Here is a 15,285-nt window from a genome sequence, read left to right as displayed (position 1 = left end):
TTTCCGGAACATGCACAGCAGAACAGGAAAATCGAAGCCCTGGCTTTTCAACCGGAAGATGAAGGGGATACCTGGGAAGCAGAAAATCATGGAGAGATTTCAGATAGGAGGAGGCTTAGGAAAGTGAGCCCATAAAATTATGGATAAACTCCTGGGTTAACTCCAAAGCTGCACTGTGCGTGTGGACCTGACCCTGAACAGGATATCAGAGTTCATATGCTAAAAACTACAAAACAGATGAAAGAAATCAAAGACTCTAATTAGATAAATGGAACAGCATACCATATTCATGAATTGGATGTTCAATATAGTTCATATTTTAATTATCCCCAAATTTATAGATTCAGTACAATGCCCATCAAAATCCCAGCAGGATATTTTGTAGATCTAGATAATGTCTAAAATTTATAGGAAAGGCAAAGGAATTAGACTAATCAAAATAATTCTGTAATAGAAGAATAAAATTAGAGGAACATATTCTCTAATTTTAAGATTAGCTATAAAGCTGCAGTAATCAAGATAGTGTGATACTGGTGAAGGAATAGACACAGACATCAATGGAACAGAATAGAGAATCCAGAAATAGATCCACACAAATATGGCCAATTGATTTTTGGCAAAGATGCAATTTGGGGAAATGTGAATGAAAAAAGTTTTTTTGGGGGGGTGGGGAAGGAGTCTCACTGTGTCGCCCAGCCTGGAGTGTGGTGGCGTGATCTCGGCTCACTGCAGCCTCTGCCTCCACCTCCCGGGTTCAAGTGATTCTCCTGCCTCAGCCTCCCGAGTAGCTGGGACTACAGGCACACACCACCACGCCCAGCTAATTTTTTGCATTTTCAGTAGAGATGGGGTTTCACCATGCTAGTCAGGATGGTCTCAATCTCCTGACCTCACAATCCACCTGCCTTGGCCTCCCAAAGTGCATGAGCTGCAAGCCACTGTGCCCGGCCCGGAAAATGGCAATTTAATGGAGAAAGGGTAGTCTTTTCAACAAATGTTACTGGAGAAATTGCACACCCATACACACACACAAAAAAAAAAACCTACCTCGATCTGAACCAAAAAAAACCTACCTCGATCTGAACCTTATGTCACATGCAAAAAGTAAGTAAAAATGGATTATAGATATAAATGTTAATATAAAACTATAAAATTTTTAAAAGAAAATATAGGGGAAATATTCCTGACCATGGGTTAGGCAAAGACTTCTTAGATGTTGCATCAAAAGCATGATCTATTTTAAAAATTAATATGTTATTCTTTATCAAAATTTAAAATGATTGCTCTATAAATAGGAAACTATTAAGAGGATGAAAAGGCAAACTATAGACTCTGAGAACATTTTGCAAATAGCATACCTGACAAAGAATTTGTATCCAGAACATATAATGAACTCTCAAAACTCAGCAATAAGACTACGATTTAAAAATAATTTTAAAAATCAACAGTAAGATTGAAAAATTGGCAAAATATTTGAACAGATACATCACCAAAGAAGATATATGGATGTCAAATAAGCATATGCAAAGATGCTGAATAGCATTAGCCATTAGGAAAATGAAAATTAACACCACAATGGCATAACTATTAGAATTAATGGCACTTTGGAAAATTGACAATACCAACTTATGTCAAAAATACAGGCCAAGAGGAGCCCTCACACTTTGCTCTTAAGGATGCCAAATGGTGCAGTCCCTCTGGAAAACGCTTTTGCAGTGACTTTGAAGCTAACCTTACTGTATGATCCAACAGTTCCACTCCTGAGTATCTGCCCTAATTAAATTAAAACTTTTATTCACACAAAAAATCTATATGCAAATATTAATAGTAGCTCTATTCATAATCACCAAATCAACCCAAATAGCCTTCAACAGGTGAATGGATAAACAAGCTCTGGTATAGTCATACAACAGACTACTACTCAACAATAAGAACTGCTGCATACAACAGTGTGGATGAATCTCAAAGGCACTGTGTTGAGTGACAGAAGCCAGTCTCAAAAGGTTACATACTAAAAGATTCTATGTATATGATATTCTGGAAAAGGCAAAATTATAGGGATAGAGAGTAGATCAACGATTGTGAGGAGGTAGGGGTTAAAGAAGGATTTTACTGCAAAGGTGCAATGCAAGGAAGTTTTGGGGGTGATGAACTGTCCTGTATCCCGATTGTGGTGGCAGTTACATGAATCTATATTTGTGTTAAGATCTATAGATCTGTACTCCCTCAAAAAGTAAAAAAAAAAAAAAAAAAAAAAAAAAAGGATCTCAGTAAATTTGAAAAATTAAAGATCAAAAAAGGCAAACATGGTGATTCTTAAAGAGCACCTTAAGCCTTGGTAGTTAAGGCAAGCATATTGGGTTTTTTGTTTGTTTGTTTGTGGGGTTTTTGTTTTTTTGTTTTGGTTTTGGTAGAAACAGAGTCTAGCTCTGTCACCCAGGCTGGAGCGCAATGGCTCAATCTCAGCTCACTGCATCCTCTGCCTCCCAGGTTCAAGGGATTCTCCTGCCTCAGCCTCCTGAATATCTGGGACTACAGGCATGCACCACCATGCCCAGCTAATTTTTTTAAATTTTTTGTATTTTTAGTAGAGACAGGGTTTCACCATGTTGGCCAGACTGGTCTCCAATTCCTGACCTCAAATGATCCTCCCACCTTGACCTCCCAAAGTGTTGGGATTACAGGCGTGAGCCACTGAGCCCAGCAAGCATATTTGTTTAAATCATATTTGTGATACAATCAAGTTATATTACATGCACACTTTATGGACTTCATAATCCCTTGCAAAAGCAATACATATAATAAATCTATCCATTTTGTGTTATATGGAGTACAATTTTATTTTAAATGCTAAAGGAAAGTTTATAGATGTTTAAACTTTGCTAAGATTTCCTTGATTGTATATAAAATTTATTTGATCCTGAGCTTATGCAGTGACTCATCCCCTAGCTATAACATTTTCATGAGCAATCATCTGCTTCACAAAAACATTTATTTTATCATACAGTTACTGATATTTTGTGAACAAAGGGCAGGGACTGTTTATGTGCAGGCAGGAAATGCATGTGTCATTTTACCAAGAAAGTACACTTACCTGTATTTGTCTGAATTTATTGGATAATAAGTCAGTCTTCGAGGCGAGTTTTTGTGACAGTAATCTTGTTAGGACTGCCCATGACTTCTCATCAACTGGAAGCAGCAGTACAGTAGAAGGAGCGGTGTACATGGGGATTGTGGTTTTGGTTCTACCACCATCTATCTGACTTCTCTGCACTTCATTTGTCTCATTGTTAAAAACCTGTCATCATTTTGACATGCTACGTTCTCTTGCAACGTAGCTACATGTGTATAATTGCTTAATGTGGTCTCTTGCTGATGTGTTTCTTTTTAAACTTCTTGTTGACATTATTTAGCTCTCTTGTATCTTCCAAATTTTTTCAGAAAAGATTGGTCTAAGGTTAAAACATAATTTCTTTTGATCATTGCTCTTCGTTACTCGTAAATTCATTTGTCATTCACTGAGCAGCACTGTGCTAAGTACTGGAGAACTAGAGATAAAATGATTGTCTGTTCTCAGAGTGATGGTCTATTAGAAGAGAAGAACAACTGTAATACAGAATGATCAATGCAGGCAAGGGGATACAGATGCAGGAGAGGAGACGAACACTGGATGAGTCTATGAATGCTGCATTTTAAAGAAGGAGTAGGAACTGACCAGCAAAGATAAAAAGATGCTGGGATGAGAAATTGCAGTTCAGAACAGGAGACAGGGGTTGTATGAGCACTTTAGGACATGCTACGTGATTTGGATTTTTTCCTGGAAGGATAGGGAGCCTGATAGTCGGGTGAGGAACAGGGATGTAATCAGATGTGAACTGGAGGGGTTAGTTTGTATGCCTGTGTGATGGCAAAGGGAAAGGGAGACCAGTTTGGAAACTATTGCAATAACCCAGGAAGGAATAATGAATGGCAGTGGGGAGTGAGAATGCAGATTCAAGAAATATTAAGTAGGTTGAGTTGCAAGGACGTGGAGAAGAATTGGAGGTGGTGGGTACTTGACCACTTAATGTGATGCTGTCATTTAAAGCAATTAAAAGCTGTACTGTTGCATGTAAGCAGTTGGCAAATACTTTCACTTCCCACAATACCCCATCTAGATACTGATTTTATTTTTATTTTATAGAGAGACAAAGACACATCAAGAAGTTACAGAACTTTGTGACCACCACACATTATGTTTTAGGAAGAGTAATGAATAGTAACATAGTTGGAGGCAGGGAAACCTGTTAGTGAACCATGTAGAGACTAAAGGCTGGAAGAAGATGAGACAAGGTGGTGACTGTAACAGTGGGAGGATATTAATGTGTGTAAAAAGAGAAAAGCTACTGACATCTTTAGTGCAGTGACAGCGTTCTCACTTGTGTCTACAAAATTGATTCCAAGATCATAAATGTGTCACCTTAGTGCTATAGAAATACAAATGATTATGTACTTTTTACTTATCTCACTAAAAATATCTATCACGTCTGTGTAACCAATTTGTAGCTCAAGAAAGTAAAATTCCCTTTAACAGAAATGTCTGTCTATAAAACCCATGTTAGGTGAATCACAGTGACAAATCTCGTTCTCTGGATCTTTCTCTTTCTGCTCCAACACAACCACAATCACCTTCTTGTATGACATTGAAATTGAAGAGTTAAGGCTTTTCAAGAAAGATTGTGGTATGGAATTAGATTTGGGAGACACCACGCTTTTATCAATGCCACAGTTAGAAATTAGATCTCAGCCAGACGCAGTGGCTCATGCCGGTAATCCCAGCACTTTGGGAGGCAGAGGTGGGCGGATCACCTGAGGTCAGGAGTTCAAGACCAGCCTGGCCAACATGGCGAAACCCCATCTCTACTAAGAATACAAAAATTAGCCGGGCATGGTGGTGGACACCTTAATCCTGCTACTTGAGAGGCTGAGGCAGGGAGAACTGATTGAACCCGGGAGGTGGAGGTTGCAGTGAGCCAAGTTGTGCCATTGCACTCCAGCCTGGGCAACAGAGCAAGACTCTGTCTTGAAAGAAAGAAATTAGATCTCAGAGCCCAGGAGTAGTCAAGACCAGCCTCAGCAACAAAGTGAGACCCCATCTCTACAAAATGTCAAAAAATTAGCCTGGCATAGCGGTGCATGCCTGTAGTCCCAACTACTTGGGAGGCTGAGGCAGGAGAATTGCTTGAGCCCAGGAGGCTGAACCTTCAGTGAGCCATGTTCATGCCACTGTACTCTACCTGGATGAAAGAGTGAGACCCCGTTTCAAAAAGAAAGAAAGAAAAAAAGAAATTGGATCTCAAGATGGGTTGCAACTGAGGATATGTGTGTGTAACAAGTAGATTTTTTTTTTTTTTTTGAGACAGAGTTTTGCTCTTGTCGCCCAGGCTGGAGTGCAATGGCACAATCTCGGCTCACTGCAACCTCCGCCTGCTGAGTTCAAGCGATTCTCCTGCCTCAGCCTCCTGAGTAGCTGGGATTACAGGCACCCGCCACCATGACCGGCTAATTTTTGTATTTTTAGTAGAGACGGGAGAGGGGATTTCACCACATTGGCCAAGCTGGTCTCAAACTCCTGATCTCAGGTGATCCGCCCGCCTCGGCCCCCCAAAGTGCTGGGATTACAGGCATGAGCCACCACGCCCAGCCAACAAGTAGATTTTTAATGGTTTTGAATGTAAAAGCTTTTCAGATTTTACTCCCAAAGTTTTGTGGCAACTGTGAGGGCTGAGGCTTCGCTGGCTGCACAGCCTGTGTCAGACAGCTGGGTGGAGAGCTGGGGCTGGGCTGACTGCTAATGGTATGGCCTCAAGCAAGTCATGTGTCTTCTCTAAGGCTCAGTTTCTCTCTCTCTAAAATGAGCATCATAATAGTGCCTCATGGGGCATTGTGAAGGTAATCAATTAGTTCATATTACACACTTAGTATAATGCCTGCCAAATAATAGTTAATCCATATATTAACATTAAATACAGGAGTGTGCAATTCCCACCTATTTTCAGTAGTCAGTCTTGCTGCATCTAACTTCAATTCCAATCACCATGCAATTATACTTAAAAACAAAGTATAAGTACAGCCTTCTTTGACTGACACTTCTTCTCTAATTAGGGACATTAGCCCAAATATAGTCTTTATTTTTCCATGGAATAAGTGGAGGAAGATTGGAAAGTGAAAATGTGGAGAAAATAAAACAAAACAAAAATCTGTACTCATCAGACCATGCACCTGAGAATAAACTTTCTTACATGGGAATGCTTTTATTTCTCAGGTACATCAAGGAAACAAACACCAAAAATGACCCAAATGAACTCAACAATCTTATCAAGAAAAACTCTGATGTGATAACATGGACCCCTCGACCGGGAGCCACCCTTGATCTGGGAAGAATGCTGAAGGATCCAACAGACAGGTTTGGCTTAAATATTTTTAGAGGATAAAAATGTTTTATAATTTTTTTTCAATACTATTAGAAAATAAATGGCTCACCTCTGGCCTCTTGACAGGTTCCTATTTTGTTTGTTATACAGTAAAATCCACACATCACTTTTTATTTTATTTTTTTGAGATGGAGTCTCACTCTGTTGCCTAGGCTGGAGTGCAGTGGAGCGATCTTGGCTCACTGCAACCTCCACCTCCCAGGTTCAAGCGATTCTCCTGCCTCAGCCTCCTGACGAACTGGGATCACAGGCACATGCCACCATGCCCGGCTAATTTTTGTATTTTTAGTAGAGACGGGGTTTCACCATGTTGGTTAGGCTGGTCTTGAACTCCTGACCTCATGATCTGCCCACCTCCACCTCCCAAAGGACTGAGATTACAGGCGTGAGCCACTGCGCCTGGCCTACCTCACTTTTTAAAAATGGAAGTCTTACCATTTAAATAAAATGAACTATCCAATAAGTATGTCACAAATCTCGGGGAAAAAAAGACTGAATTTTTTCCTAATCTTTTCATCCTATATAACAGTGACTCAAATGTTTTCATCATCTCAGAACCTTACTAGCGAGTAAACAGTGAAGAATCTTTTATTAAGTTCCATTGATACAGCTCAAAAATAAATTATTTTATGAAAGTAAAAAGCAATAAGAAAATTAGTTTTCATATCAGTGCAAATATTACCCAATTTCCCATTCCACAGATAGTACATTTGAACAAGTAACAATAACACACTGGAAATGCAATCCAAGAAAAGTTAACATGATGCCACAAAGCTATATTTTTTTGAATACTACTCTAAGCCAAATGAAACCATCATGGGCTATTTGGAAATGGACTAACATTTTGGAGAGTGGTACATGCAATTACCAAAAGCTCACCCTCTCCCAGCCTTACCTCTGCAAAGTCAGTATGAATGATAAATCAGCTCATTCTGTCTTTTGCTAACTTCCCATATTAAATGAGTTATCAAATCTGGTCAATTCTCCTTCATAAAGCACTCACAAATCCATCACTCACCTCCAGCCTCTTCTGCCCTGGCCTTAATTCTGCCTCTCAAAATTTCTCACCTAGACTCCTGCAGTGCCCCCCAACTTGTATCTGTGCCTCCCTCACAACTTCCCTTGATCCATCTTTCATGCCAGTGTCTTCAATCTGCTGGTCACAATCCATTGGCAAGTCACAAAATTAATGCCATTGCTCACAGCCAATGTTTTAAACATGAAATAGAATAGAATAAAATGGAATAGGATAGAAAATACCTGAGTACATTGCATGTAACAAGGGTATTATTTCATGAAACTTTTGTTTCATAGGTACCCTTGGTAGGGGGACTCCAGGGTCCTAATGTAAAATGTAGTCTTTACTGGGATGATAGGCAAAATGTTTGAAAGCCCCTGCTCTTCATTGCTGACAAAGTAACCTTTCTAAAATGCAAACATTCTTGTTTAAAATTCTGTAGGATATCCTTAGTGCCTCCAGGATAAAAGTGTTTTTAATTTTATTTTCCAGGTCTAAAGGTTTTTAATTATTCCAGTTCTTAGCAAGGTATTCAAGAGCCTTCGTCATTTTACATTTGCCTAACTCTCCAAAAATCTTCTCTTTCGATTGCCCCAGCAGTAGTTTTCAAGCTTTAATGAACATCGGAATAATTGAAGAGACTCACATAAATCCAGATCCCTGGACTCCCTTCCCCCACAGATCCTGATTCAGTAGATCTGAGGTAGAGCCCAGGAATCTGCATTTGTATTCTTGTGCCTCACCAAAGCATTCTGGGTGACTAGAAAGTCAACACCGTTGGGTCTTAGCGCTAAGACAAAGTATAGAGGACACACAGAGACCAAGTGCTCTAACTGCCTTGCAAGGGGAAGAGGAAAAAATTGTGACCAAGGAAAGCTTAATCTGGATCTTTGGCATTTAGAGATGAGGAGGGTGTCACGAGTAAGTAGAGAGGAGAAAGAGATTCTAGTCAGAAGCAATGGCATGTGCTGGAGAAGGCAAGTGTATAATGGGTTTGGTGAATGCGGATACTTTGAATGAAGGCATAAATATATGTGATTCATTCAGAAATGATTTATTGAACTCCTTCTGTGTGCAAGTCATCATCCCAGATACAGAGGATACAGCTGTGAAGAGGCTTTTGCCCTCATGAAGCCATCTGTCTTCCTAAGTAGAGGGCTGGTGAGTGAAAGCAGAGGAAAAGGGTGAGGTAGGCGGCAGCCAGGCTTGGAGAAAGGCCCCAGAAGCCAGTGCAGGGAATTTGTCCTGTGAGTGAGGGGAGCTGCAGAAAGTTATAAAGCAAAGAAGGGACATTACTGAGTTTTGTTTTAGAAAAACCATTTCAGCTTTGCAGAGAATGGACTGGGGAACAAGTAGAACCACTGGAGTAAGGGAGAGTGGTTGGGAGGGTGTGGCTTTCTATAGAAAGAGATTAGTGAAGCTCTAGACTGAGGCAAGGCAAGGAGTTGCAGAAGAAGATTTGAGATACATTTAGAAGGAAGAAGCTTTAGGATTTGGTAAATTTTTTTTTTTTTTTTTTTTACAGAAACCAGTACATCTGTAGCTTTAGGCATATAAAAGTATAGTTTTGAGAAGAAGGTCAGCTACTGCCACGTCTTTATGAGATGGGCACCTATTTCCCTCCTTATATTTTCTTTATCCAGATCACATCCTATTCCATTCTCGGGATTTAAAATTCCATGTTTTATGCAAGGATACATCTTCACGTGGGCTGGACAGAATTCTAGGATTGTCAGAGAACTCTACCACATTACTGGCTGGGTTTAAGGATAAAAACTTGCATCTGTCTATTGGCTGTGCTTTGATTAGGACAGCAAGAGCACCATATATTAGAGACACAAAGCTCTGGGAATTTCTTAAAGATAGGCTAAAGTCATCCATATATCCAACAAATATTTATTGAGCACCTGCTATGGGTTCAGTCATGGTTGCTACTTTCACCAAACTTATATTCTAATTGGGGTGGGGAGGCACGAATATGCAGGCATCCACAAAATCATGGCCAGATTATAAGCAACATTTCCGTAATTTACTTGTTTGGAACAAAGAGGCCCAAATTAGTGGTTTTCACACGTTTTTTTCTAGACATAGACTTCTGTCTTCAAATGAAATCTGACTTAGAAACCTATCACACTAGACAATAGGAGCTGCTCTGATTTAGGCAATGGTGGGACCACTGAGGCACTTTTGTGGGACGCCTTGTGAATTATCTGAGGGGTCTCAAAGCTGCTACTCTGGTTGACTTTTGCTACTTAAGTACTAACTTTTGCCTTCATTACTTGTTACTTTCTTTCACTGTTCTCACACCTTTGTGTCTTTAAGCAAGGGCATCATAGAGCCTCCAGAGGGGACAAAAATTTACAAGGATTCCTGGGATTTTGAACCTTATTTGGAAATCTTGAATGCTGCTGTAGGAGATGAAATATTTCTTCACTCATCCTGGATAAAAGAATACTTCACTTGGGCTGGATTTAAAGATTACAACCTTGTGGTCAGGGTATGCTATTGTTCCTCTTTGCTTTCTTGTATAATGGAAATACATGAACACCCCTTTGTTTTCCAATAAGCATTTATTAAGTCCTATCAACTGCCTAACAGAGAACAGATTTCACAATTGATCAGCAATCTCTTGTTGAATATTTAGAGAATGTACTGAAGTCCCTAAGTTTTTCTTTTGGAACATCTTTTATCTGCTATCACCACGTGTTTTTTGTTGTTTGTGTTTGTGAGTGTTTTTGGCATGGCAGGAACAGCTATTTAAACTGTGGGGCTAGAAGGTAGGATCCACCCAAAGAGGTAATCGCCTGGAGCAAGGTGAGGTAGAAGCAGGTAACCCTTATCTGCAGCTATGCTGAGGCTGAATTGCACAAATTAAGAACTAGGCCTAGGTCTGCAGCTTAATCTAGACCTAACATATACATACAGAGCCACAAGCTAAGAAAGAGTTCATGTTGTAACCTAGTCACCAAAACTGGACAGATCTCCAAAAGCAAACTAAATACTAGCAGACAGAGGGTGCAAGACAAAGAGGAGGTCTGAAATGGGACAGGAGTAACTGCAAAGTCAGTGAGTAACCAGCCACCTGTGGCTTATATGAGATGCCTGAGGTTGTGCAGGGGAGCACAGTTTAGGGATGTCATCAGGAAATGGACAACACTCACACTCTTAAGACACAAGTATTCGTTACCCTCAGGGTAAGAAGTACTCCCAAGTTTATCTTTCAATTCCTGAACATTAATGCCAGATAATACTTGCTATTCTCAAAAGCAATGATCCCCAAAAACCTAGCTGGGGCCCATGGCCAGTCTGTGACAGAGTTTTTGCTGGCAAATAGTGAAATAAGTAAGAGAGCAGGTATGTATATCAACTCTCTTTTCTTGGGATGAATTGTTATTATTTCCATGACTACGTCCTTTCTATTTGGGGGGTATTAAAACATTATTTCTTCAATGAAATAAAAGGGTAGCAGAGGCAAGGTTTTTTTCAGTCCTCACTTAGCCAAATAAATGGTTAATATCTATATTAGTTCCCAGATAATTTCTAGAAAATTGTCTTTGAAATCTAATGACCTAGGAAGCATTGGTAAATGGTATTTTCATTAGGACAATTGGTATGAAAAAGAGAAAAACTTTTGACAGTTTTTTATAAAACATTTTCAGTGAAACCATTTCTATTTAGCTGCTATATGACAATGAGAAACATCTCACATTTATTTCCTCGCCTGCAAATTTATGGTGGGATTTGATGTCTCATTACTAATAGTACTTCAGATAGCGATAACCAGCTGTATACATTTGATGTTAGTGACATGAAGCGGTTTTGCTAATATAGACTAGGATTTGAATGTTACAGTTCAGGTGAGAGAAGAGACTCTTAATATTAATTTCCCATTCATTCCTATCATCTATCATTTAAGAGCATTTGAGTCTTACACATTCTTAGAATTTTTAAAGACCTTGACCACTTGATTGACATTCTTCTCTTTACCATGTTGTCATTTGCACAGATGATTGAGACAGATGAGGACTTCAATCCTTTTCCTGGAGGATATGACTATTTGGTTGACTTTTTAGATTTATCCTTCCCAAAAGAAAGACCACAACGAGAACATCCCTATGAGGAAGTAAGCAGCAACACTGGTGGAAGTCTGCTTTTCTTCCTTCTTTCTTTCTTTCCTTCCTTCCTCCCTTCCTTCCTTTCCTCCTAAATAAACTTTTAATTTTAGAATAACTTTAGATTTACAGAAAAGTTACAAGGATATTAATTATAATTAATATAATTATAATTAATACAAAGTATTATTAACAACTCACTTTACTATGGTATATTTGTCACAACTAACAAACCAATATTAAAACATTGTTATTGATCAAAATTCACACTTATTTCTTTATGAGCCATTCCCAAAGATTGACTTCTCTGTCTGCTCACTTCCAAACACCTGCTCAACCTAAGCTGTTATTAGACCTGTGAGCATTGATCTCTACCTTCATTTTCCTCTGCCCCTCCCAATGGGTGTCTCTGGAAAGGGAGTTAGATCAACATGAAGCAACACATATTTTATTGAATTCAAGTTCTGAACAAATCCCTCGCCAGTGGCAGCATTATGTAAAGATCCATGACATTGGAGACAGTGTCAAGATGGGGACTGATGCCCCTTTCTGCTGATCATGATTCCTGATTAGGAGGCTTTGAGCAGTTATTTAAGCTGTCTGAGCTTTAGGGGTTTTTGTTTTTGTTTGCTTGCACAGGGCTTGCTCCCCACTTGCCAGTTTGTCGTGATAGTTAAATGACATAATATATGTGAGCATGCATTGTAATTTAAAATTGTCTATGAATGTAAGAATCATTAGTTATGAGGATATACGGTCTGCCCTTAAACTTATTGTATGTGCCATTTAAATGTGTGATGTCCTAAATGTAGAGGTTTAAATATACCTTCACCTAATAGATGTAATAAATGTGCTCTTGAACTACATTTTAATAAATTGACTAGTACTTGCTATTGAAGAAATCCTATATGGAAACTTCAGTAAAACTAATAATCTGCTACCTGATTTATAGGTAATAATAAAAAAAAAAAACTGGCACTGGGCACGGTGGCTCACACCTGTAATCCCAGCACTTTGGGAGGCCAAGGCAGGTGGATCCCCTGAGGTCGGGAGTTTGAGACCAGCCTGGCCAACATGGTGAGACCCCATCTCTACTAAAAATACAAAAATTAGCTGGGCGTGGTTGTGGGCACCTGTAGTCCCAGCTACTTGGGAGGCTTGAGGCAGGAGAATCGCTTGAACCCAGGAGACAGCAGTTTCAGTGACCTGAGATCATGCCATTGCACTCCAACCTGGGTGACAGAGCAAAACTCGGTCTCAAAAAACAAACAAAAAAACTGGATTTTTACATGTAAGAAAATCCTGTGTGAGGCACCGTATAGATGATAAATAGGCTTACATCTTTTTAGACAAAATAAATCTTTACATTTATTGCTTTATATATCAAACACTTACCAAGCTTGCTTTATGCCAAGCACAGTGTTAAACACTTTGGAAATGTTAAGACATTTAATCCAACAACAACCCTGTGAACAGATACTACTATCTGCCCCCATTTTGCGGGGGAAGAAACTGGGGTTATAAGAGTTAGAATAACTTGCCCATGGTTGTATAGCTAATGAATGGTGATGCGGGGCTTTAACTCAAGCAGTCTAGCTCAAAGTCTATGCTCTTAGCCTCTGTGTAGCCTTTCAAATCTGAATTTACAAAACCTATAAATTGAGGTATCTTAGCCTCAAGAGATTCACCTTTGAAAATTTTTAAATAACTTCATTTAAAATATTTAATTTGGAAAAAAAATCTCTTTTTCACAGCTTTCCATAATGCATCTGCTGGATAAAGCAAGCAGCAGCTCTGTTGCAGATTTAAATACACCATGGGGCAAAATCATGATGCCTGCTCTGCACATGGTACTGTTATACTGTGGCTTGAGGGCTTTTATCTCCCAGGATTTTAGGGAGAGTTCTATATGCTGAGGTTTGGTTAAAGAGGTTATGCCTATATGTGGAAGAGCTCCTTTTCTTGCTACCCGGAGCCTTCTCATATTGCCTCCCTCCTGCCACCTTTTTGGGAGGTATTAATTGCCTTTCAAACTCATCATTTCTATCACACTGACTCTCCATTCTTAAATGCATGGCTCCTGTAGCTCGCCATCCTCCTGCTCCAACCTGGAAGGGCTCCTCTCTAGCTCTGCTGCAAATCTGCTACCTTTCACTGCCTCCAGACCCCACTCATGCCTTTCCCTTCCTTGCTTCACTTCTATGTGGGACTTTCTGCTTAACTGTCTCCTGCCTCGTGGTGTGTAAGTTTCAGCATGTAATTCTGGGTGACTAATCATTTTCCATAGACACCGGAAGGCATTGCTCCTTTGGCTTCCAGTTATAGACAAGGTTGCTCTAAAGAAAACTTATGCTAGGTTGATCCTCCTTTCTTTGTGGGTGACTTTTAAGAATTACAGGATTAGTCCATATTTACTGATAAAAAGACTTTTTTCAGCTGATTTGGGGCTCTTACATATAGATGTAGGATCTGTCATCCAGTAGGCTCTACTTACAGAGGGCTCGCACACTGGTGCAAGGCACATCTCATAAATTGGTGAAGCTGGGTGCAGACTGCATCAAGTAGAATGCGGGATGAGAAGGGGGCAGGCCTGCTGAGCTCCGGCTGATCTGAAATTTCCAGAGAACTTGGAAATCTGGATTTTCATGTGAAATACCCAAAGTTATAAATGTAGAAAGCTGAGTCAATGTTCTTAAAGAGTTATAGACCATGAAATGAGAGCTAGGCTGTATTTGGCCAAAGGATCATCAGTATGCTTTAAGCTGTGAAGGTGAGGAGAGAAGCCAGCTGGGGGACCCCCGAGTGCCAAAATGTGGAGGCTCTTGCTTTCAGCATCACAAACACACTACCTGCCCTTGTTCTCCCCCTACCCCAAAATTGATTCTATGTATTGAGAGAACTGTCGAAATATATTTGACCTGGGAGCCATATATAGGGTAGGGAAGGGGCCAGCTATCTCATGGACATAACTTTTGTGCTTGCCCTGCTGTCATCCACAGTACCTACTTCTCTTCCCTCCACATCTGAACACCCCTCCATGTACTGTCTGGGATTGTACAGCCTCTGCCCTGCATCTTCGGTTTCCACTTGTCTGCATGCTTTCTAGATTCACGTAATTAGTTGAATTCTCCTGTCAATGAATCACTTCCTTTTCTTTTCACTGTGGCAGTTTATTCCTGTATAATTGCTTTGCAACATTTTAGTTGGATCTGGAAATGCAGAGGAGATAGGTTATGCACGCAATTTGTCCGTCATCGTGAACCAATAGTCTTCTCCTTAGCCCAGTGACAGTACCTCCTTGTTTTCCTGAATATTCTTTTGCGTTCTTTTGGAGTTCCTCTTTCCCCAGCCACTGCTTAAGTCTCTTGTTTCCTTCCAGGACTCTGTGTTCATTCCACTGTTCTTCCCAAGTCTCTTCCTGGGTAAACTCACCTGCTAACATCACTTTTCTGTTAATGACTCCAAAAATAATCCATATGTCCGGCCCAGAGCTCTCTCTGGCTATCTCCAATGCTGTCAAGCTTTAGGTTCTTAATAGTCAACTGCCTGCTAGATATAATTGTCTGGATATCTGAATGCTTAATACATAATTTTCAACTAGTTCAAAGTTCAATTCCTCATCTTCCTTTAAAATGTTCTCTTTCCTTTTTCTATCTGATCGTTGGTAATATCATTCTCCAAG

At 39.8% G+C, this 15,285-nt stretch overlaps 1 protein-coding gene across 1 annotated transcript in view; it reads left to right on the top strand.

Annotated features, from left to right (window-relative positions):
- The window catches only part of CMAH (cytidine monophosphate-N-acetylneuraminic acid hydroxylase), a 58,173-nt gene that overhangs the window by 35,733 nt on the left and 7,155 nt on the right, over window positions 1-15,285 (top strand). Inside the window, exons 10-12 of the mRNA XM_008976810.5 lie at window positions 6,305-6,445; window positions 9,814-9,988; window positions 11,498-11,614. Coding sequence (XP_008975058.4) covers window positions 6,305-6,445; window positions 9,814-9,988; window positions 11,498-11,614 — 433 coding nt within the window. The remainder of the gene's footprint in view (window positions 1-6,304; window positions 6,446-9,813; window positions 9,989-11,497; window positions 11,615-15,285) is intronic.

Source organism: Pan paniscus, chromosome 5 (genome assembly GCF_029289425.2).
Source record: "Pan paniscus chromosome 5, NHGRI_mPanPan1-v2.0_pri, whole genome shotgun sequence".
NCBI classification, from domain to species: domain Eukaryota; kingdom Metazoa; phylum Chordata; class Mammalia; order Primates; family Hominidae; genus Pan; species Pan paniscus.
Note: the sequence above shows the minus strand (reverse complement) of the source record. Positions and strands in the feature narration are given on the sequence as shown.